The sequence below is a fragment of the Lonchura striata genome, chromosome 23 (genome assembly GCF_050655825.1).
Source record: "Lonchura striata isolate lonStrDom1 chromosome 23, ASM5065582v1, whole genome shotgun sequence".
In the NCBI taxonomy this organism is placed as follows: domain Eukaryota; kingdom Metazoa; phylum Chordata; class Aves; order Passeriformes; family Estrildidae; genus Lonchura; species Lonchura striata.
The window spans coordinates 1,137,192-1,160,237 of NC_140725.1; the positions used below are offsets into that span (position 1 = coordinate 1,137,192).

The 23,046-nt window shown below is 55.0% G+C and overlaps 1 protein-coding gene and 1 long non-coding RNA gene across 2 annotated transcripts in view; both read right to left on the reverse strand.

Moving 5' to 3' along the window:
* MAN1C1 (mannosidase alpha class 1C member 1) overlaps window positions 1-23,046 on the reverse strand; it is a 55,235-nt gene that overhangs the window by 1,793 nt on the left and 30,396 nt on the right. The window contains exons 3-11 of the mRNA XM_021534959.4: window positions 16,479-16,594; window positions 14,873-14,953; window positions 12,865-12,959; window positions 8,027-8,150; window positions 5,966-6,059; window positions 2,882-2,997; window positions 2,495-2,714; window positions 1,069-1,241; window positions 180-295 (exon numbers count right to left, since the gene is read on the reverse strand). Of these exons, the coding sequence (XP_021390634.3) occupies window positions 180-295; window positions 1,069-1,241; window positions 2,495-2,714; window positions 2,882-2,997; window positions 5,966-6,059; window positions 8,027-8,150; window positions 12,865-12,959; window positions 14,873-14,953; window positions 16,479-16,594 (1,135 nt within the window). The remainder of the gene's footprint in view (window positions 1-179; window positions 296-1,068; window positions 1,242-2,494; window positions 2,715-2,881; window positions 2,998-5,965; window positions 6,060-8,026; window positions 8,151-12,864; window positions 12,960-14,872; window positions 14,954-16,478; window positions 16,595-23,046) is intronic.
* On the reverse strand, window positions 3,426-5,959 carry LOC146765510 (uncharacterized). Its single transcript, XR_014949902.1, has 2 exons — window positions 4,162-5,959; window positions 3,426-4,125 (listed from the first exon to the last, which is right to left on the reverse strand). It is a non-coding gene; the product is annotated as an uncharacterized LOC146765510 (long non-coding RNA).

Genomic DNA, 23,046 nt, shown 5'->3' on the forward strand with positions numbered 1-23,046 from the left:
GCAGAGGTTCTGCAGCAGGAAATGGGTGGACTTGGAAAGATCCTGAAAGCTCCTCTGGTTCCAGCCCCCTGCCCACGTGCCCCTGGAAGAGAAGACTTGCCCCTCATCATCTGGGGCTCACTGAGCAGCTGCTGCAGGAGCTGTGCTGCTCTGGAAGGGCCCGGTGAGCCCGGCCTTACTTCAGCGTCTCTGCGAGGAAGAAGCTCTGCTGCATGTTGTCGTGGATGGGCGTGGTGCTGTACACGTCTCGGATGCCAGAGAAGCCAGCTTCCACCCTGCAGTGCTTCTCCAGGGCCTGGGGAGGAACAGAGCCCTCAGCCACCCCCAGCAGTGCGGGGTAACCCCTGCAGCCCAGCAGCTGCATTCCAAACCCATTTACAAATCTGGTCATCATTCCTGCAGTTTACAAGTCCAAGCCCTGATTTCGTGTGCCGCACTCAGGGGTTACTCCACGCTCTGGGAAGCAGCCTGGCCCTGATGGGACAGCAAGGGAAATTCCAGCTGGCTGACAGACTGATGGCAGTGCAGCCCACAGGGGAGAAGCAAACATCCACAGTGCAGATAACGCTCTGAGCTGAGGCACTTTGTGTATTCCTGCCCCACTCCTCATGGGTTTGAGAAGAATTTGGGTTGAAATGAACATTTAAAATCACCCAGTTCCACCCCCCTGCCATGGACAGGGTCACCTTCCACTAGACCAAGCTTCCCAGAGCCCCACAGAACCCAGCCTTGGGCATTTGTGACCTATCTCAGCATTTAACCCAATTTCAATAATTTCCACTCCTTCTGCCAACCGAAGGGAAGATGTTCCCAGAATGTGTATTCCTGCCCCACTGCTCATGGGTTTGAGAAGAATTTGGGTTGAAATGAACCTTTAAAATCACCCAGTTCCACCCCCCTGGGGTCACCTTCCACTAGACCAAGCTTCCCAGAGCCCCACAGAACCCAGCCTTGGGCATTTCTGACCCATCCCAGCGTTTAACCCAATTTCTGCTCCTTCCCCCACCGCAGGGAAGACGTTCCCAGCACGCAGCGCCCCGCCGAGCTCGGCGCCCCGTGCAGCCTCACCTGCACCACCTCCCAGCCCCAGTGGCGGTACTTGGGCTGGTGGGTGAGCCTCCAGAGGTACATGTAGCTCTCCACCACCTCGGGCCGCAGGATGTAGTAGCGCTCGCTGAGGCGCGTGGCCGTGGCCTCGCTGCCCGCGTCGAAGCGAAACGCCTCGGGGCCCAGCTTGGTGTCTGGGGAGAAGCACACACACACGGCTCTCACTGCCAGGCAGCCCCAGCAGCGACACCCCCAGCTGCTTTCGGGCTGCTCAGGGTGCCAGGGTTTAGCTAAGGCTTTGCTGAGCCTTTTCTTCTGCAGTGCCTTTGGAGAGAAGGGATCGGCGTGATGAGAAAACCAACTGCACTGGTTTTACAAACAGAACATCAGGAGTCTGCGGGTCTGTGGCTAAGAGTCCCAGTCCCTTGCAAGCACTATCCAGCACTCAGATCTCTGCTTTCAACACCAACCCTCTCCCTGCTGGAAAAAAATGTGTTCATGAGGGTGCCCAGAGCAGCTGTGGCTGCCCTGGATCCCTGGCAGTGCCCAAGGCCAGGCTGGACAGTGGGAGGTGTCCCTGCCATGGCAGGGGTGGGTTGGGATGGAATTTAAGGTGCCTTCCAGCCCAAACCACTCCATATTTCTGTGCTCATGCCACAAGGCTCCTCTGGGAGTGTCTGCCCCAGTGCTGTGCTCCAGGGAGTCATTATCTCCTCTAATTACCCTGCACAGCTCCCCTGGCCCTGCTGTGTGTGGCTGGGGCTGGGGGCTGTGCACAGCCTCTCCCTGCAGCCCTGCAGCAGCCTGTGCTGTCCTCTCTGTGCTGGTGGTGCAAGTTGGCTCCAGGCACTCACACCCTTTCAGTTCAGATGCCTTGGTTTAGTTCTGTAAGTGCTGCAGGGGGGAAAAGAGTTATTTGCAAGCATCATTTCAGGTTAGCTTGGAGTTTGTTGGGCAAACGTGCTGGGCACCAAACTGGGCTGGCTGGTGTGGGGAAGGTGTGGGACAATCCCTGGGTGCAGCTGGGGACAGACCCGTGCCTGACAAGGTCCTGGAGAGCTGCCCTGGCTGCCTGCAGCTCACAGGAGCTGCACAGATGCCTACAAAGAAAGGAGGGGTGTCCAAGGCAGCTCCTGCAGGCAGAGAGCCAAGCCAGACCCTCACTCATCTCCACTCACTGCTCTCCACAGTTTGGGTGGTGAAAGAAACTGTCCTGAGCTTGTGAAATGAGGACCAGAGAGTTGGAGAGGCTCAGTAACTCCATTTTCCTGGTTCCCACAGCAGCTGCAGGTCTCCAGCAGTGCCCTGCTGGGCTTCTCAGCTGCCCCTGCTGCACAAAGCACATTTCTGTCCCTTGCACACGTGCCAGGAAAGCCCAGGGAAAGCCCAGCAGGGCTGCAGATGCTGCTGAGGCACAGACCCCCCTGCCAGGCAGTGCCCCGGTCACCTGAGCGTGCGTAGGACTCGTGGCAGGTGCTGGTGATCTCTGCTGCCAGCTCCAGGTGCCTCTGCCTCCTGTCCCCCGCGCTGTGCTCGGCGCCCAGGGCAATCATGCCCCCAGAGAAGCAGGCCAAGTGGCCCATCTTGTGATCCAGGATGCCACCCCTCCACTCAGCGATGTAGGTCAAGCCTCCTGCAGATTTTTTCACCAAATGCTTTTCTATTGCCTAAAGGGATGAAAATCAGGATCTCAGAGAGTGGACAGTAACATTTACTCAGTGTTAGTCAGTGACAGGAGTGAGTACCAAGGAAACCCAGACTGACTCTGAAGGCTGAAACCTTCTCATGAACCATGTCCCCCCCATACCCCGCAGAGCAGCACGTGGCTCCTCACCTCCAAGGCATCGTCGTACATCTTTTTAGCTTCAGAGTCCTTCTTGTCTGACATCAGCCAGGACTTGAGGAGATATTCATAAAAGCTGTCCCCGAGCCCCCCGATGGAGACGTGGTCTGTGGTGGGGAAGGCAGGAAAGAGCTTCAGCTTGGTGATACACAGTGAGCAGCTGCCTTACAGAGGGGAAACAATCATGTCCTATTTAATGCCCTTGTTCTCTCCTTCCTCTTCCCAGCTTCCTGGGGAGAGCTTGCAGCACTGCTTTTCACAGAGGAAGAAAGGTGGAAAGTGCAATCAGGAGAAAAATGTTCTGTCATTTCCCAGAGCATTAGTATCCCTTACCAGAACCATTCAGAGGCCTTATTTTACAAGTTATTTATACTGCAACGTGAAGATGCTTCCTGTTTATGGAGCCATCATCATAAATCCACCCTCATAATCCAAAAGCAGTGGTGGGTACTGATAGATTTCCATCTCCATGGAGCCCCTGGGAGCTGTCTCCCTGCCTCAGCAAAGGAAGGAGAGGTGTTTGGATCCCACAGAGCTGCCAGCAAGGGGCTGAGGACACACTCCTGGGTTTTGCCATTTGTATTCCTGGCTCACAGAAGGACTCTGAGCCCTGGGGAAGGCTGGGGGTTGCTGGCACATTAAAATGATAAAGTCAGGTACAGGGATGTGCACTGCACGTTTTCCTCTGCAGAAATGAAATTTCTGAGGCTGCCTGCTCAGAGCACCCCCTGCTCTGACCTCACAGGAGGTGCTGAGGAATTGCAGTGTGAAATGGGCCTGACGTTTGTGCCTGGGGGGACCTGCTGGATGGATTTACAGCTTCAAACTCTACCACAGGGGGAACAGCAGCGTTCCCACTCTTTAAAAGCAGTCCAGCACTCCCATTTTCAGGAGAGCAAGACAAACTGCCCTCCCTGGACTGAGGCATCCCTGATAATTGGCAGCGTCCACCCCTGGCTCTGTCACCCAGCTAAGCACATGCAGCAGGTGTTCAGAGCTGCTCAGAGTTTTGTTTCCCCTCTCCTTGCACACGGATAAAGTCCCGAGGCTTATTCCAAATGCTGAATCCTCCCAGCAGCACAAACCAACAGCCACGCACCGTTTTCCTGACCTGAAGAGCAAACATGCCAGGCACACGGTGTCCAGCGATCCAGGGAATAATCCGCAGCAAAACAATGAGATTAAACACGCGGCTGCCGAGCGAGGAGAGGGGGCAGAGGATTTGCAAACACAGCCTGCCTTTGGGGGGGCAGAGGATTTGCAAACACAGCCTGCCTTTGAGGAGCAGCCCTGTGATCCCGAGTGTGCCATTGATAAACCCACCAAAGCTGCAGCCCTGCTCCACAGCTGCTTTCCACATGGCAGCAGCCCTGGCAGCGTGTGCCTCCCAGGCACCCTGCAGCAATAAATCCCTGCCTTCAGCAGGGGCTGGGCTGCCACTTCCAAAGGTAACAGCTGCCCTGGATCTCTGGACACGGTGTGCTTGGCATGTTTGCTCTTCAGGTCAGGAAAATGATGCATGGCTATTGATTTGTGCTGCTGGGAGGATTCAGCATTTGGAATAAGCCTCGGGACTTTATCTGTGTGCAAGGAGAGGGGAAACAAAAACCTGAGCAGCTCTGAACACCTGCTGCACACAGCCTCTCCACTGACGAGATCTGCTCTTTCAGCCAGGTCAAAGGTGCACCTTTTAAGAAAATCACAGCAATTTGAAGGAAAACAGCTTCCTGCAAAGAGCTCTAATGACAAGAGAAAAGGAGAGGCTGCAGACCCCTGCTCTGGTCCTCATGTTTCTCCCCAGCAGCACTGGGGATGCGGAAGGGGCTGATCACTCTTCTCCCTCCCTGGAATGTGGAGTCAGATCCCAAGGCCACATCCTGAGCAAGGGCCACAGCCAGCCAGTGAAAGTCTGTCTGGAGTCAGGAAATCTCCAGGCCTTTGGCAGGCCCCTGCCTGTCCCACACAGCAGTCAGAGGCTGCTTTTGAGGTGCTCTGGAAAGCACCACCAGGCCCCTCTCTATATCAGCAAGTTCAGGGCAATGCACAGAAAACTGCAGACAGAAAACAGAATTAAATACCTGGCAGAAGAGATGAGAGCTTCCTCCCAGCACCAAAGGGCAGCTCTGCTTTAATGGGACGACTGTGACCATCCCAGACACTTGGCTGGGACCAGCCCTGCCAGCTGAAGGTCAGGGATTGCTCTCAGCCAGAGCTCTGTCCCTGTCTGGTGCCACCAGAGCCACAAAAGCAGCAGTGGGAGAGGTCTGGAGTGATCCAGCCCAGCAAAAAGTGCAACAAAGCATGGGGACACCAGATAATGCAGGCTCAGAGTAACCTGCCTAGATAATAACTGTCACCCACTGACAGGTTCAAACCAGTCTCTGAAAGAGACTTTTCTTTGACAACATCAAATCCAGCAGCCAGAAGAAGCAGATCAATAACAGAGCAGAGAGCGGAGGTCAGAGATCAGGGCACAGCTGCACAAGTGGCACCTCCTGCTCCCACCACAGGGCAAACTTCTGAGGAGGGGCACAGTGTCCTCCCTGCGTGTCACCTTCCCCTGGGTGCCCCCAGAATTCCTCTGCTCTCTCCAAGACCTTCCCTGATTATTGCTCCAGTGCTGGGCTCCCAACAGGAGAGAAGAAAACGTTCTTATCTCATCCTTCCTTCCCAAATGGCTCTCTGCAGAGCTGCCATGGTAACAGGAACAGGAATGCACAGGAGAATTCACCCTGGATCCAAGGGGGATCCAAGGGGGATCCAGGGCTCCTCCAAGCCCTCTGCCTCTCCAGGTGGTTCCTGACTTGCTGCAGCACTCGGGAGGGGGATCTCTCTGTGCTTCCCCTGCAGCTCCCTGTGCTGAGTGCAGGATCCCCTGGGCTGGGCTGGTTCCAGCACCTGTGGGATGTGCCACGAGCCAGCTTCTCTCTCTGGAGCTGGGACACTCGCTGGGGCTCAGGGCACAGCTCCTGCCCCGCTCCCTGCACAGCCTGGCGTGCCTCCTCAGCCCAGGCTGCCAGGCTGCTGTGCCAGGGGCTGCTGCTGCAGGGCCAGGAGGGAGGCAGGGATACCTACGCTGCACCCAGCTCCCCGTCACCGGGCTCAGGAAGTTGGGGTACAGCCCCTGCGGCTTCTCCACTCTGCTGAGCACCCTGCGGATGTTCATCACCTGTGGGAGAGCACACACAAGGCTGGGGTTATGCTCTGCTGCCCTTCCCTCCCTCCCCAGCCCTCCCCAGCCCCTGCCCGCTCCAGCCCAGCAGCCTGGACTCAGCTCAGGGAGGGAGATGCTCCAGGGCTCAGCCCAAGCTTTATCCCAGTGGGATTTCAGAACTGGCTCTGGAAACCCTGCAAAGCCCCAGTTCAGCTCACTGCCATGGGCCAGAAGCCATCCTGGGAGATCTTGTCCTTCCAGGACCTGAAGGGGCTACAGGGAATTGGAGAGAGACTTTTCCCAAGGGTGTGGAGTGACAGGCCAAGGGGGATTGGCCTCAAGGTAAAGGAGGCCAGGGTTAGATGGGATATGGGGAGAAATTCCTCCCTGTGAGGGTGGAGAGGCCCTGGCACAGGGCAGCTGTGCTGCCCCATCCCTGGAAGTGTCCCAGGCAGGCTGGACAGGGCTTGGAGCCACCTGGGACAGTGGGAGGTGTCCCAGCCCATGGCAGGGGTGGCACTGGATGGGCTTTGGGGTCCCTTCCAAACCCAAATCTGCTTCCACGATTGGGGATCTGGGTGGGAATGGGAGATGTGAGCGATGCCAGGGGTGATTTCTTCCATGATCCAAAGGGAAAGGAGCGTCAGGGATGAGTGACTCACACAGCACTTAAATTCACCATGTGGTCACTTAATGTGATGAATTGGGGCCTTTAATTTCAACAACAGACAGTTCCTTTAATACCCCAGAACAGCCAGCACTTAACTCTCTAAAGCCTCCCTTGGTTTCACCCCCATTAAATCCAATAGGCCTTTCCCTTAAGGGACCCAGTTCAATTCCATGCAGCATAAATATTCTATTATAACCTACAGAGCAGCTAATTTGCCCTAAACCTTTTACAAAATTAGAAAATTTGCATGCCAAAAGCTGGCTACAGCCTTAAGCCAGTGCTTCCAAGGAAGTTGTCAGGCTCCATAATATTTACTGGAGTTTAGGAGCTTGGCACATTAATGACAGGTTTGAATGAAAGACACTGATGGGCTTTAATTCCTGCTAAAATCACCCAAGTCCCAGACTGGGAGTTCCTGAGTTATCTGCTCCCCTGCAGTGATCTCCCACAGGCTGGGCTGTTAGAGCCCACACCATCCCACATTTTCCCTCTCTGAGGCTGTCAGGGTGGCTGTGATCCATTTTCTGTGCACACACCAGCCCAGGAGAGTCCATCAGAGAGGTTTTGCCCTTTGCCCTCCACAGGCTCAGGAGGAGAAGAGGAAAATCTCTTAGGCTTGGGACAGAGGTTTAAATGCCACGGTTTGAACCCAGAGTGAGGATGCAATTCTGGTTTTCAGCAGTGTTTCCTCTTTTCTCCCCTCCCTTCATTTCCTCACACATTTTCTGCTCCCTTTCCTGGCCTCCCCTCAGCTCCCCCTCCCTGGGAGCACTTTTTCATTATCCCTGTCCTCAGGAACCTCAGCTTTGTCTCTTTATTTCACATCACCAGCCTCTCTTATCTTCCCACAGAGTTTCCTGGCTTTCCTGTTGCCCTTCACCCTCTGCTTTTCCCTCCCCTGTGACCCTCATTGCTCATCCCACCCTCACTGCTTTCCATCCACTCCATCCCAGCTCCACTTCGCTCTCCCAGCTTCTTCCTCCTCTTTTTTTTTCCTGTCTCTCCTTCAGATTCCCTCCTTGTTTCACAGCTGACAGACCTGCGCTGGACACATCCTGGAAAAGCCAAATTTCTGAGTGTTTTTTGGCAATCCTGTCTGGTTTTACCCCACTGTGGCAGTCTGGAGCAGCCCCATTTCCCTTGGGGGAAATTTGAGGGCAGTCTGGGCTCTGCCTGGGACAATCTGTGTCCCTCAGAGGGGGCTGCTGAGGGATGGCTGCACCTCTGCTGTGCCCTTCTCTGGGTAAAATCCACACGCTGGGAAAAGCTCCCCAGGAGGATGGAGAGGCCAAGCCAGGCTGGGGTTTCTCACCTTTTCTGCAAACACTGGGTTGCCAGAGAGCTCGGAGAGGTGCAGGAACTCCAGGTGCAGGGTCCCAAATTCTGCCAGGATGCTGCTCCCAGCGGATGCCCAGCCCCAGCTCCAGCTCATGCCACTGCCAGGAGAGAGAAGGGAGCCCTCAGTGCCAGGAGACACAGGCAGAGCCCGGGGTGCCCCTGCCCCAGGGCAGCCCTGCCTTCACCAGGAGCCTGAGCAGCACCCCCGGGTCAGCAGGGGCTTGGCAAGGGCACACACACACGCAGGGCACACACAGATTTAGGATACACACAGATTTAGGACACACACACACATTTAGAATACACACACACATTTAGAATACACACACACTTAGGATACACACACACATTTAGGGCACACACACACATTTAGAATACACACACAGATTTAGGGCACACACACAGATTTAGGATACACACTTAACACAGATTTAGGAAACACACATATATTTAGGACACACACACATTTAGGATATACACAGATTTAGGACACACACACATTTAGGACACACACACACATTTAGGATACACACACATTTAGGACACACACAACACAGATTTAGGAAACACACACACATTTAGGACACACACACATTTAGGATATATGCAGATTTAGGACACACACACATGTAGGATACACACACACATTTAGGGCACACACACATTTAGGGTACACAAAGATTTAGGATACACACACACATTTAGGACACACACAACACAGATTTAGGAAACACACACACATTTAGAATACACACACAGATTTAGGACACACACACACTTAGGACACACACACACATTTAGAATACACACACACATTTAGGACACACACACACATTTTCAGCAGCAGCTCCAGTGGCACCGAGCTGTGATTTTGCAGAGCTTCTTTAGGACTGGGCTAACACACAGACTGCACAAGCTGCATTTCTTTGTGGCAGAGGAATCCCTCCTGAACAGCCCAGCTGCAAACAGCTCTGCAGGAGCACTGCCACCCTGCCCCACACAGACACGGGGGGATAGAATATAGAATATCCTTCTGGCACCCCCGAGCTCTGCTCCTCTGGAGCCCTCCGCACAGGACAGAGCCAGAGCAGCCTCTGCGGTGCTGCCCCAGAGCCTCGGAGTGTCCTGGCTCGTTTTTCCATCTCCCTGCAGCGAAGCCGGGGAGGGGACGGCTCCGGGGACAGGGAAGGGTGGGGGTGGCACTAGATGGCGCCGGGAAGCTTGGCTGGGAGAGCAGAAGGGTTCGTTGTTTACAGGAGGTTAAAACTCATGATCCTTCCGAGCAGGAAAAGGAAAAAGAAGAAGTTTCCCTCGCTGGGATGGAGAGGAAAGCGTGGCAGCCCCGAGCTGGCTGTTTGCCTCCGAGGGGAGCCTTGGACAGGCAATGGACACCCCTGCTCTGGGGCACGGAGTGCAGCTCCAGGGCACCCCAGGAGCCCGGGGGGCTCTGGCAGCCAGCGCTGGAGCTGAGAGCAGCACTCCCACCCCACTGCACGGGCCTGCTGAGCCTGGAGCTGCTGGGGCAGCTGGGCAGCCCCCGAGCTCTGCCACCTGCCAGGGCTCCGTGCCTGCCCTCCATTTCCTGCACTGGAGGGGGGCTGCAAAAACAGCAAACAGCAAACAAACAGCAAACAACAAACAGCAAACAGCAAACAACAAACAGCAAACAACAAACAGCAAACAACAAACAGCAAACAACAACAAACACAGCCTCACAAACAGCTCAGCCTGGCTCAGTTCTGCTCAGCCCAGCTCAGCCCAGCCCAGCTCAGCCCTGTTCTGTTCTGCTCAGCCCAGCCCAACCCAGCCCAGCTCAGCTCAGCCCAGCTCAGCCCTGTTCTGTTCAGCTCTGCCCAGCCCAGCCCAGCCCAGCCCAGCAGAGCTGCAGCTGCCAGGCTGGGCCCTGTTTGCTGTCACAGCAGCTCTGTGGGCTCCCAGAGATCATCACAACCCTGTCCTCCCCAAGAGCACAGCCCCGAGCCCGAGCTGGGGTCAAACAGCACAAAAGCTGCTGGGCAGGGGAAGGAGGAAGCAGAGCGTGTCCCTGGTGAGAGAGCAGCCAGCAGGGACCCCCTGCAGGAAAACCTTTGTCAGCCTCACAAACTGGGCCTCCACAGCTCCCTGCTCCGTGGCAGCTCGGAGGAAGCTGCTGTTGAAAAGACCTTGGCCTCCAAGGGAAAAAAGAACATGCCCAGAAGCTCCTCTATCTCCCAGATAAGTGGGTCTGAAATGTCAAATCATTGCCTTCCCTCATGGGGATCCAAAGCAGCAAAACCAGTGCCAGGTCAGGAGAGAGGCCAGGAGAGGATGCTGAGGGAAGATGTGGAGGTACAGAGGGTTGAGGGGGACGTGCAGGAAAGCAGGGCCAGGAAAGCAGCACAGGCAGAGCTCAGAGCAGAGCAGAGAGCAGCTGGAGCACCCAGAGCACTCCAGGGCCAGCAGGAGCAGCAGGATGGAAACAGGCTGGGAGATGGGACACAGAGAGGGGAAAGCAGGGACACAGAGAGGGGGAAAACAGGGACACAGAACCAGGGGAAAGCAGGGACACAGAGAGGGGAAAACAGGGACACAGAGAGGGGAAAGCAGGCTGGGAGATGGACACAGAACCAGGGGAAAGCAGGCAGCCACAGGAAGCTCATCAGCAGAGAGGGGACCACAGAGGACAAGGTGACAGCAAGAGATAAAGGCAGCTGCTTGTGGGAGAGCTGGGGGGGCCGGCTGTGCTTGGCCCCTCGAAAATGAACGTGCAGAACTGACTCAATGCCAAGGGGGTTTTTGGTTTCAAATTTCTGAGTGTCCTTCTTAACCCACCCCCCAAACTGCCACCAACAGAGGCCCACCCACACTGCACGACCCTCCTCCTTTCGGGAGGGTGAGGGGTCTCTGGAATCAGCACATCCTTGCCAAAGCAGAATTGGAGAGAGGATCCCTCCTGGCAAAACTCTTCTGGGCTTTGCTGTGGCCCTGATGTTTGGGTCAGTGTGGTCTCACAGCCTCACCTCACCCTCCTCTGCTTCCACTTGCACTCTGAGGAATCCCCTTCCCCTGTGGGTTTGCAGCTTTGGCTGTTGCTGTGTTCCTGCACAGCTCAGGGCTGCAGCTCAGGCTGGGGTGCAGCTCAGGGGTGCAGTTCAGGGGTGCAGCTCAGGGGTGCAGCTCAGGCTGCGGGTGCAGCTCAGGGGTGCAGCTCAGGCTGCGGGTGCAGTTCAGGCTATGGGTGCAGCTCAGGGGTGCAGCTCAGGCTGTGGCTGCAGCTCAGGGGTGCAGCTCAGGCTGCGGGTGCAGCTCAGGGGTGCAGCTCAGGCTGCGGGTGCAGCTCAGGGGTGCAGTTCAGGCTATGGGTGCAGCTCAGGGGTGCAGCTCAGGCTGTGGGTGCAGCTCAGGGGTGCAGTTCAGGCTATGGGTGCAGCTCAGGCTATGGGTGCAGCTCAGGCTGTGGGTGCAGTTCAGGGGTGCAGCTCAGGCTGGGGTGCAGTTCAGGGGTGCAGCTCAGGCTGGGGTGCAGTTCAGGCTGTGGGTGCAGTTCAGGGGTGCAGCTCAGGCTGGGGTGCAGTTCAGGGGTGCAGCTCAGGCTGGGGTGCAGTTCAGGCTGTGGGTGCAGTTCAGGGGTGCAGTTCAGGCTGTGGGTGCAGTTCAGGGGTGCAGCTCAGGCTGCGGGTGCAGCTCAGGGGTGCAGCTCAGGCTGCGGGTGCAGCTCAGGGGTGCAGCTCAGGGGTGGGTGCAGCTCCCTCCAGCCCTGCTCCTCTCTCAGCTGCCCCTCCTGCCCTCACTCCTGCCCTCACTCCTGCCCTCACCGCAGCTCCAGCAGCGCTGGGGGCTCTGCATGGGCTGGGTGTTCTGTCCATTTGCTCTGCTCTCACTCAAGGTCACCAGCGAAACATTTTGGGAATGTCTGGGCAGACAGAGGCTGCTTCAATTGTCTTCACAAAGGGCAGGGGAGGGTTTGGCATTTCTGTGAAAGGTTAGCCTGTGCAGAGCCTTTATCAGCCACAGAGGAAGCAGGATGTCTGTGCTGTAAAAAAGGACAATTACAGACCTGCTGGTGGCTCCAATTTTCCCCGGGATCAGGAGCACATCAGACAACTGAGGGGTGACTGATATTTGAGCAACGCAGCAGCCTGAGCCAAATATTTGGAAGTCTTTTGCTTGCAGAGCCAAGGAGGAGATTTGGGCTAAAGGCTGGATAATGACTTTGAGGGTTTTGCAAGAGGTGAGGATAAAAAGCTTTGTTAACCCACGTTTCCTGCAGCTCTCAGCCCTGGATTTGTTTGGATGCATCAGAACCAGCAAATCCAAATCCTGCCTGGCTGGCAGGGAGCTGCCTGCCAGCAGAGCCAGGGGCAGGAGGGCAGCCCCAGCTCTGCTCTGTTTGCTGCCAGACCTTTTGCAGGGATTTACTGCACTCAGCTGCCTCCCCTGGCCTCGAGAACATCACCAGCCTGAATTCTGGGCTCTAAGGAAGGACAGAGCCTGCCTGAGGGCTGTGTGCTCTTCTCCCCCTTTTCCAGCACCAAACCTGTCAGCCAGTCCCATCCACTCCCTTGCCCGGTTTTCCCAATTTTTTAAATCCATTTTTTCTGGATGAATTCACGTTCATCTAGCTGGGCACACTGCAAAAATCCCGGCTAAGGCCCAAATTAATAAAACCCAGCTGGGTTTGGCCTGAGCCACCTGCAATCTGTGCCAAGGTAGGAGCTGGCAAAGCCAATGACCTGGAGGAGTCTGCTCTAGAGGGGACAGCCCTGAGGAGCTGCTGCTGCTCCTTGCCAGCCCCCAGAATAAAGGAAATGCTGCTGGGGACGTGTGCCTTGCCTGCCCAGGTTGATCACTCCACGTGGGATCCCAGTGGGGGTGTTGAAGGCTGGCAGAAGTTTCTCTCCGAGTTCCAGAGCTTTGTTCTTGAACACCTGTTAAAAGGGAGGATAAATGTTTGATGGAATGAGTCACAGAGGATTCTCCCACATCCCCTTTTCCAAACACGGTTTTAAAACACTGGAGGTGCTGCAGAACCCCCTGTTCCAGGTGTGCTGTGCCCTGGTTCCCCTGCACAAAAAGTCTGAACCAAAAGTCTCACTGAACTTTGGCATCTCTCAATTTTCTCTCAAATGTGCACTAACAGCTCCCAGTCCCCTGCCAAAGCCTCAGCCTGGACCAGAGCAGCTCACAACAGCCCCCCGTGATCTGAGCTGATCCAGGCTGCTCTCCAAATTCCTCCCATTCCAGGATGGCAGAGAACACGAGGAGCTGCAGTGACTGAGCAGAAATCAGAAGAAATCCTGGGCTGAAGCACTGTCAGGTTTACCCATGGGCTTGCCCAGCTCATGTCATGTCCTGTTGTAAAAACCACGATTTCCAACAAACCATCTCCTCCCTGCAGAGATGACCAAGAAGGATTCGTGGTTTCATGGCTAAGCTGCTCCTTTTGCACGGGTAATGCCTCAGTTTTGGGCTTTCCACTCAAATTGCAGCTTATGGTGCCTTGCAGCACAAAGCAAGCACACACAATTATTTTGGGACAGACTGATACCAGCACTAATCTTCGCTGCAGAGATTAGTCCTGATCAAGAGAAGCCTCTAAGTGACTTAGGAGATAAAGCACAAGCCTTTTACCTCTAGCCCTGTGGTGGTGGCTCTCGGAAAGCAGGAATTCATTGCTCTAAAAATACAGCACTGAGGGAACCTGAGCTCTCCTGTGGGCTCGCAGACCTTTGATACCCTCCCAAGGAAGCAGGGGGTTGGTTCAGAGGGGAAAGCAGGAGACAGGCACTGGGTTTTGCCTTTCAGTGACACTGGTAAGTGACAGGCACTGCCCCAGTCACTCACGGGACTTCAAGAGGTCACTGCTGGAGTTTTATGGTTTAATGTGGTTTCTTTTTGCTCTGTTGGTCTGAAACCTGTTGAAGATGTCACTGAGATAGACTCTGAGTCAGGGCACTGAGTCTTTGAGAGTTTTCCCTGCAGGGAAATCCCGAGGGAAGCCATTCCTGGAACACATTTAAAACGCAGCTGAAGTAAAAGAGCTGCTCCTGGATCAATGGTGTCAGTGTGCAGGAGCCATCCCACCCTCTGTGGTGGTGAGCTCTCATTTAGGGCCAGCCTCACAGAACTCCCCCTGAGCCAGAGCTTCAGCTCAGCAAAGACTCCCAGGGCAGAGGAATCATCTCCTCATCTCCCTCCAGTCACAATTCCAGCCCGGGCACAGCATCAGACAGAGGCTGGCATTGTGGCCCAGGCTGGGCAGCAGGGAGGGCAGTGAAATGGGATCTCCTGCTTCACCCAGGGCTCCAGGGGGACCAGCAGCCACCGCAGGGGCTGTGACCCCGGGCTCTGCATCCCAGGGCACTTCACCTCAGCAATTCCTGCTCCACAGGGACGTTCAGCCGAGGGGGGAGCACCTGCCCCTCTCAGCTGCCCTCCTCAGCCCGAGGCAGGTCTGGGATCACGTCTGATGAAATCCCACCCGGCTTGGGAGAGAGAGGGACACGCACAGAGACAAAGATCCTCTGCAAATGGCATTTCCCCGGGGAGCAATGTGTCCAGCTGCAAACGTGCCTTGCTAGAATTGCCCACAGGAGGAAAGATCTCTGGCAAATGAGCCATGCACGGTGAGTGCAAGGTAATTATTCGAGGCTTAATTAAAGGAACATTAGTGACATTTCCATATTCACAAAAAGGATGGGTTTAGCCTGTTGTTAAGGGGGGATTATCTGATGCTCAGGGCAGAGCTGCTGGAGAGCCCTCTCAGCTGGTTCCTGGGGCTGGGGGACCCTGGGGCTGGGGGACCCCGGGGCTGGGGGGACCCCGGGGCTGGGGGACCCACCTCCTCTCCTGTCAGGTAGTAGGTGGCCAGGAGCCCCCCGATGTAGCGGATGTTCACCTCGAAGAGCGAAGCCTCTCCGTTCTGCAAAGACACAAGCACAGCCCTCAGCTCTGTGCCCATGTGCCAGCCCTCTGCAGAGACAGGCAGGGGAGAGAACCACCCAAACTGCCCCATTCCTCACCCGGGACAGCACCTGGGTCAGGCAGGGCAGATCACACAACCACACAACCTCCTGAGCTGCAGGACCCACCAGGATCATCCAGTCCCACCCCTGGCCCTGCCCAGACCCCCAAAATCCCACCCTGGGCATCCCTGGAGTGGTGTCCAAAGGCTCCTGGAGCTCTGGCAGCCTCGGGGCTGTGCCCATTCCCTGGGGAGCCTGGGCTGTGCCCAGCACCTCTGGGGAAGAGCCTCTGCCCAAAATGCAGCCTGAACTCCCCCTGACACAACTTCAGACAGATCACAGCACTCGGTTTCAAGCAGAGCTTGTGGGTCCTGCTTTTCTGGCCTGTGAGAGCTCCTTGTACAGAGGTAATATTGAATTAACTTCCCCCTGCCTCCCCTGCTGTGCTCCCTGACTCCAGGGATCAATCCACAGCATTCACTCTTGTCTTTACAGATCAATCTATTCTGCAGGCCAAGATTAAAAGCTTTTATGAAATCCAGATAAATTCTCTCCCAGTTGATTTTGTCCCTTGTTTATCGATTCAGTAACAGACTGAGACCATTCACCAGATTTATCAGACGTGGGCTGCCTTTTATGAATCCACGAATGCCAGTGGTGCCCTCCCAAATGATGCTTCTCTATAAAGGCAGCTGCAGGCATTGTTCCCCTGGGAGAACCATTCCTCACAACAACTAGACTGGCATTAAACAAATACGAGTTTAAGCTGCACTTTGGTTTTAACATTCTCAGTGTGTGCCATTGATGAGATGCCATCAGCTGGGGATGAGGGATGCAGGAGCAGCTCCAGAGCACGGCCAGGGACAGAGGAGGGACTTCAGCCTTCAGCTGCCAGCACTGCTGAGCTGCTCCCAGAGCCCAGCACAGCCCCACGTGCCCAGGACAGCGCCAGGAGCCCCAGGGAGAAGCACCCCAGCTGTTTCCAGAGGTGATGCCCTTCCTTCCTAACCCTGCCTCCCTCTGTGCTGCTCAGGTGTCACACAGGGCCCAGCAGTGACACCAACAAAGGGCCCAGACAAGGGGAGCTGCGTTTACAACCTCAATCTAATTTAATAAGGAAATCTCATCTCACTGCAGGCAGACATTTACCTGAGATGAAACAGAACTCGTTCTTTGATGAGAACATTTCCTTGGAGTGTCTAATAGGGAGTGTCTGTTCCCATAACCCAGACCAGAACACAAGAACCATTAAACCCTGAACCTCCTTGTCAGCCAGACATGGTGAGGCTGAGCTGGTGGCCCCTGCTGGAACCAGCAGAAAATTGGGGTGAATCACTGCACTGCTCCCTTTGGCCTTAGAAAGAAAAGCAGCTGAGTGGTTTCTTCCCCCACGGAGCTCCGGGTTTGGGACTCCAGGGGAAGATTGTGATCAGGACTGGCACTCTGGGTGGCACAGGCAGGCATTCCCAGCAGCTGACTCACCACGTTCAAGTCAAAGCTCTTCTCCACCCACTGCTTGGCTTCCTGGAATTCCTCCTCGAGCTCCATGATGTAGAGGGTATCTAAGGCATCTATCACAGTTGCTCCTCGAAGGCCTCCTGTGTGGCAGAAACACAGAGAGATGAAGCCACAGCTGAGTCAGCCTGGGACAGGCACAGCTCCCAGTCCCAGCCTGGGGCTGTCTGGTGGCATCTCCCCAGCTCTGCACCCACAGCTGCAGAGGCCCAGCTCCCAAAGGCACGGCAGAACACTGAATTCTGGAAGAATTCCCCTGAGGAACAGCTCAGGGTCCACACCTGAAGCCCCCAGCCACAAGTGCAAGGCTTTGCTGCCATCCCGCCTTGGCCAGAGTGGCTCAGCAAATGTTTCTGCCCCCACCAAGGGACACAGGAACTGTGTCTGAGCCTGGTGTGCCTCACCCCTGCAGCCCAGGGAAGTGCTCAGATCCACCCATTCCGGCTCCTCTCCCCTAGGGAAGGATCCTGCCTTGTTTTGTTGATGCCACAAGATTGCAGTTTGGACACTTTTCAGCCAGGCAGCACATCATTGCTTTAATAAAAACCCAGGCAGGACTTTACTGCTCCACTACGGATTGCTGCCTCTGGGATGCTGTCTGCATGGAAAGCAGGGGCTGTGGGAGAGGAGGAAGGCAGAGGCAGCCTCCAGAAATCCATTTATCCCTGCAGGCCTGGGAAATGATCATCTAACTGGAGCCATCTCCAGGAGCAATGGAATAAAACGGGCCCTGGATCAACTGGTGGGCTCCAAAAATCAGCCGGGCTGACGCGGGCCTGGAATGTTTGCCCAAAGCACAGAGCATGGAAAACACCACCACAGGCTGGGCTGCTCTTATCAGCCCTAATCACTCTTCAATATTAATGATGATGTGGTTTTTATACACTTTCCTGCTAGCAAGGAGAGACGTGACAGGGAGGCAGGGAGAGCATTTTAAACAGGGAAGGAAGGGCAGTGGCACCTGAGGCACAGCTGTTCCTGTGATATTCTGAGAGGAAAATCACACCACTGCGCTCGCCTTAATTTGATGATATAATCAACAAAAGCTTTTCATAATCTGCAGAGAGACAATGAGGAAAGTTGGATTTGCTCAAGCTAAATGGAGACAAAGACGCAACAAACTCACCATTTTCTGGGATGATTAATTGAGGTGAGGAATATTGCTGGAATTGACAGAGCCTTTTATGTTCTTAGCAAGTCAGGTCTTTAACTTGGGAATGGCCCTGGGGACTGGGAACACGCTTGGAGTGGCTCAGCTCTCCTGCCTGCGTTTGACAAAGTGGAGGGCAAACCCGGCTCCCCTGCTGCTTTGTCTTTGTGTCACATTAAACATTTGTTTTAAATATTCCCTCGCCCCGTGCGTCAGAAGAACCTGGGGCTGTGTGCTCTGTACCAGGGGCTGCGCCGTGCTCCCTTTCTTCTGCACCAGCTTTGAAGCAGCTGCAGATGCTCAGTGAGCCCTTCCCTGCAGCCCCAGAGCCCCCCAGGCCAGGAGGGGCCGTGCCAGCTCCAGTGCCAGCTCCAGTGCCAGGGGAGGGATGGAGAGGCAGCTCCTTGCCCTCCTCAGCCCAGGAGAAACCCAGGCCTGGCTGTGCCCGTCCCTCGCCAGCACAGAGGGCACCCAGAGACCCCCAGCCTGTGCCTTCCGTGCCAGGGGAGCACCTTCCCTCCTTCCTGCCCAGCTTGGCTCCCTCGAGCAGCCGCGGGGGCAGCTCTCGGGATTTGGGGTGTGCACAGCCCAGCAGGTCCCTGCAGCACAAACACACCCCTGGCAGGGGGGTGCCACCTCCTGCCACCTCCTGCCAGGTTTGTCACACCACCAGCACACGAGGGTGGGAGGGCTGCAATCAAAGGGGAGGCAGCTCAAAACCAAACCCAACCCCTCTCTGTCACTCCTGGCTCTTGCTGACACCCTCATCTGGAAATTGCTGGTTTCAGCCTGACTGTACCAGCTCTGAGGGAGTTTTAAAGTAGGAACCAAGAAACCCGTGACAGAAACCCTCCTGGAAGTTCCAGGGCTGGCAGCAGTGCCTTTTAAGCAGGACCCCACATCTGAGATTGCTCCTGTCTCCCCAAACCCAGGTGTGCTATGAAAAACCCCTCCTGGTCCTGCCCCAGACTGGCTGGAGTGGGGCCACCTTCAGCAGGGAGAGGCAGAGGCACTCTGCTGATCCCAAAAGGGACTCTGGGATCCACAGCAGCTCCTCCAGCAGCTCCTCAGCGCCCTGGAGAGAACAGGCACGGGGGAAGGGACCCACCAGATCCTCCATTCCCCCTCCAGTGGGACCAGGGAGAAGAACAGGGACCTCAGGAGGAAGCCAGGGGGTCTGGGGCATTTCTGAGTGCCACAGCAGCTCTGGTGGCAGGGCCTCTGCCCAGAGCTGATCGGGGAGGAGAAGCAGCAGCTGATGGGGGCAGACAAAGCTCCATCTCTCCCTGAGCTGCAGGAGGGCCTGTGCCACCCTGGATTTGCTCTTTTGTGCAGCAGAAGAATGGAGAGAGGAGTGTGGGCAACAAGGCTGCTCTGTTCCTGCTGCCACCCACCCCAGGAGCTGAGCCCTGCCACGGAGAGCACCAACCAACACTAACTTAATTCATGCTGGGGAAAGGTGCTGGGTGGAGAGGAGCTGCCACTGGTGGCTGTGAGGGGGTTTTGCCTTGGTTTGTTTCTTCTTTTCTTAATATTTTTTTCCTTTTTTTGTAGGAAATGACTCAGGCTCTAGGAAGAAATTCTGCCCCAAATGAAAAACCTTGGGGTGAGGTGTTTAAGGCTGGGGATGTACGTGTCCAAGCCCAGACTCACCTGCCTGTCCCAGCAGCTGAGCAAGTGGCCTCACCCCAGCACTCATCCAGCCCCCAGAGCTGATCTTCCAAGGGAGCAGCTGTGATGGGAGGGATGGAGAGCGCTCCCCTCTTCCCAAAACACCACCACGGAGTACCACAGGCCAGACAGGAGACTTGAAGGGCTCCCAGCTGCAAGTCTGTCCCTTGAGAGCCTTAAAAGAAGCCACCCAAGTGATGCTTCAGCAGCCAAGCAGCTCCGAGCGGGGTCTGACAGCCTTTTCCTCAGGAAGGAGAGATCCTTCCAGAGGCTCTCCTGAATCCACCACCCTCTGTGCCTGGCATGGAGAACAAGGACCCTGCAAAGGCCCCCAGAGCACGGGCTGGACCCTCCTGCCCCACAGCTTTGCTTTGGGGTCCAGGGACCACGGAGGAGTTCAGGCTGTGCCTTTGGGAACAGGATTCCCAAGCAGCAGGAGACGGGAGCATCCTCAGCAGGATCTCCAGCAGCTTTCCAGCACTCCCCGACATCAGGGCACAGCTCACATAAAATTATCCTTTCACAGGCTGGTTTGGGTTGGAAGGGGCCTTAAAGATGATCCAATTCCAACCTCCCACGAGAAAATTCCTTGTGCTGTGTCCCCCCTGCTTAGAGCCAGGTTCCCCTGTGATTGCCACCAGCTGTCTGCCCCAGGGAGGGATGGAAGCCCGGCCCGACCTCAGCCAGCCCTGCAGCAGGCAGAGAGCTGGGGGAACCTCATCTCTAATGCCCTCAGCCCCAGGGGGCCTGGTCCTGCCACTTGGCAAAGAACCCTTGATGAAGTGGCTCAGTGAAACCAAATCCTTCATTTCCAACCAAGCCATTTCAAAATCCGTGCAGCGACGCTTTGTGCCGACGCCTCAAACGAACAGCACGAGCCATTAGGAAGATATCAGATTTAATCTTGCATGCAGCAGGACTCTTTAAATGCCACGGAACAGGGGGCTTCAAACAGCTCTTTGCTAACTTTAATAACAGAGTTTACAACTGAAAAGCAAGAGCAGAAGGGGGAGGAATTTAGATGAGCGCAATGTAAACCCAGATCAAAAATGAAAGGTCTTGACTCCCACTGTTCTTATGTCAAATCCTATTTGTCAAAACAGAAATTAGTGCCGAGATCTTGTTTAGAATAAAAATTAGGATGCAGTTTCTATGAAACACGCTGAACTTGTTAACTGCCAAGGCACAAGGGGCTCTGGTTGTTTACCTTCACCTCCTGGGGTACGGGGGGGAAACCACAAAATCCTCCCCTGCTTCTGCTGGTCTGAAGGCTTCAGTTAAAATCAGTGTCCTGTTACAGCAGGAGTCTGAAAAATGACCATCTCCAAGTGCTGCTTTTCCTGTTTTTTTTGGTCCTTTTTCTCCATGACAGGGCTTGGAGAGCAGCCTGAACTCCTGACATTTATCCCAAATGTGTGTGAGAAGCCTGGGAGCTGTCTGGGACTGCGTCACCACACAGCCCCTGGCTGGTGGCAAACTGTCCAATTCTGGGAGAAATCCACACAGAGACGTTTTACACAGCCCAGGATTATCTTGGCAACCATGTAAACTGTGAAAATCACTGCAGCTCCTTGAAAAATCTGCCCTGCAGCCAAGATTTGCCAGTCGCTGTGCAGAGCGCTCCAGGTCAGGCACAAGGAGAGGCTGGGAGCCTGCAGCTCCTGAGCTGGGATCTGGGCTTAGGCCAGAGCTCCCTGCCTGCTCTGGGCTTTAGTTTCTCCTGCCAGCCAAAAAAGCAGGAGGAATTTTCCTCAAAGCATGGAAAGAAAGAGGGTTTAAAGCAAGAGAACGTGATGCTTGGAGAAATAAGAATTGATTTATCCACCACATCCGACCTGGTGCCTCTGCTCTTCCCAAGCTCTTTGCAGCTCCCATCCATCTCCTCTCTGGAATGTGCAGGAACATTCCCCACCTGATAATTTCTTTACATTTCCTCCAGCACTCCCACCTCACCCCAGGGATGGGCACTGGAAGATAAACTCCAGCTCCAGGAGGTGCTCTCCTGTGGAAAGTCCCTCTGCTCCCATGGTGAGGATCCCCAGGACAGGGCTGCTGCCACTGCTCCAGCTGACAGAAATTAAACAGAGAATCCAAAAGGAACTGGGAAATGGGTTTTCTTTGCAGGAAGAAAAACATTTTCTCAGTTAAATCCACAATCATCTCATTACAGTCCTTCAGCTGCCTGTGAGTGGTACCTACTGCAGATGAAGGCAGAAACACCAGAGCTGAGCTCCAGCCCTGCCAGTGCCTTATTTATTGAGTTTTTGTCTGGGAACCTGATAGCTGTAACACAGAGTAACTACATTCCCTTCATTTAAGGCAAACTAAACAAATTACATCTGAGCAACAAGGTAGCAGAAGCGAGAGATGGAGAGGACAAAGAAGTAGTCCAAGAATTAGAAAAGATCTATTTCTTTTTGTATCAGCACATTCTCTTGCAGAGTTAGGGAAAAAAAAACAACCCAAACCAAACTCCATTAGCTTTTGAGCAACCTCATTTTTCTTTGCTTTCCAAATAAAGCACTGCACCTACACTTCAGGGACCTCATCAAAAAACGCTCTAAGGCCAAGGTTATTTTCCCATCTTCCTCACATTAATCTTCCTCACATTAATCTTCCTCACTCTCCTCTCCAGGTACTGGTCAAGGGGTCACCCCTGGGCACTCTCTGTGCCACGAGTGCTCCCCTGATGGGCAGCAAAGGCCACCTGGCAGAGCTCTGTCCCTGTCCCCATCCCTGCCCCTCGGCTGGCAGCTGCCATCCATGGGGGTCTCGGGGTCACACCCTGTGCCAGGCCCAGCCCACACCCCAAAAAATCAACCCAAAACACAATTTCCCCCTGATTTCAGTCTCTGGCCCTGCTTTGCAGGGTGCCAGCCTCCTCAGTTAGCAATCCCCTGGCCCTGGAGATGTGGAATTCCATGCAGTTGCAGAGGAAATGGGGATCCACTGGAATTCCATGGATTTATGAGACACAGGACGTCACTCAGACCACGCAGAGGTGCCACCACCCTCTGAGCTCCACACCCAAACCAACTCCAGCCCCTTCCTGTGCAGGGTGGTCAAGTCACACCTCCCCCAGCCAAGGAAAGCTCCATCACCTGAGAAGATGCTCAGGAACAGCAGAGCAACCAACCCTGCACGTGGCTGGGAAGGAGCAGAGCCCAGGGCACACCAGGGGCAGCAGAGCCCCAAAAGCTCCACCCGAGAGCTGAGCCTCCCACCCACAGCAAAGGCACCCCCCTGGCTGCCCTGGCTGGCTCCAGACCCTGGCAGGGGCTCAGGAACCTTGGCATGAAAACAAAAAACACCTGTGGCCATGCAGAGACCCCCTGGCATGAGGTCAAAAACACCTGTGGCCATGCAGAGACCCTGGCATGAGGTCAAAAACACCTGTGGCCATGCAGAGACCCTGGCATGAGGTCAAAAACACCTGTGGCTTCCATTTTAGCCCATAGAAAAAGCTGACAACTCTGCACGAGGAATTACAAACCACAGGGGTTTGAGTAGTGTGGTAGCTGGATTAACACAGTGTGGAAAAGTAGAATTTTGGGGTTTTTTAGACTAGGATTCAGGGGGTCAAGACAGAGGGATTTGAGTGTGTCCTGACCTTCTCCTTCTTCTTGTCCTCCATGTCTTGCTGTGGTGGTGACACTTTTCTGTTGGTTTAGGATAGGGACACACTGTCTAACATAAGTGATAAGATACTGGCAA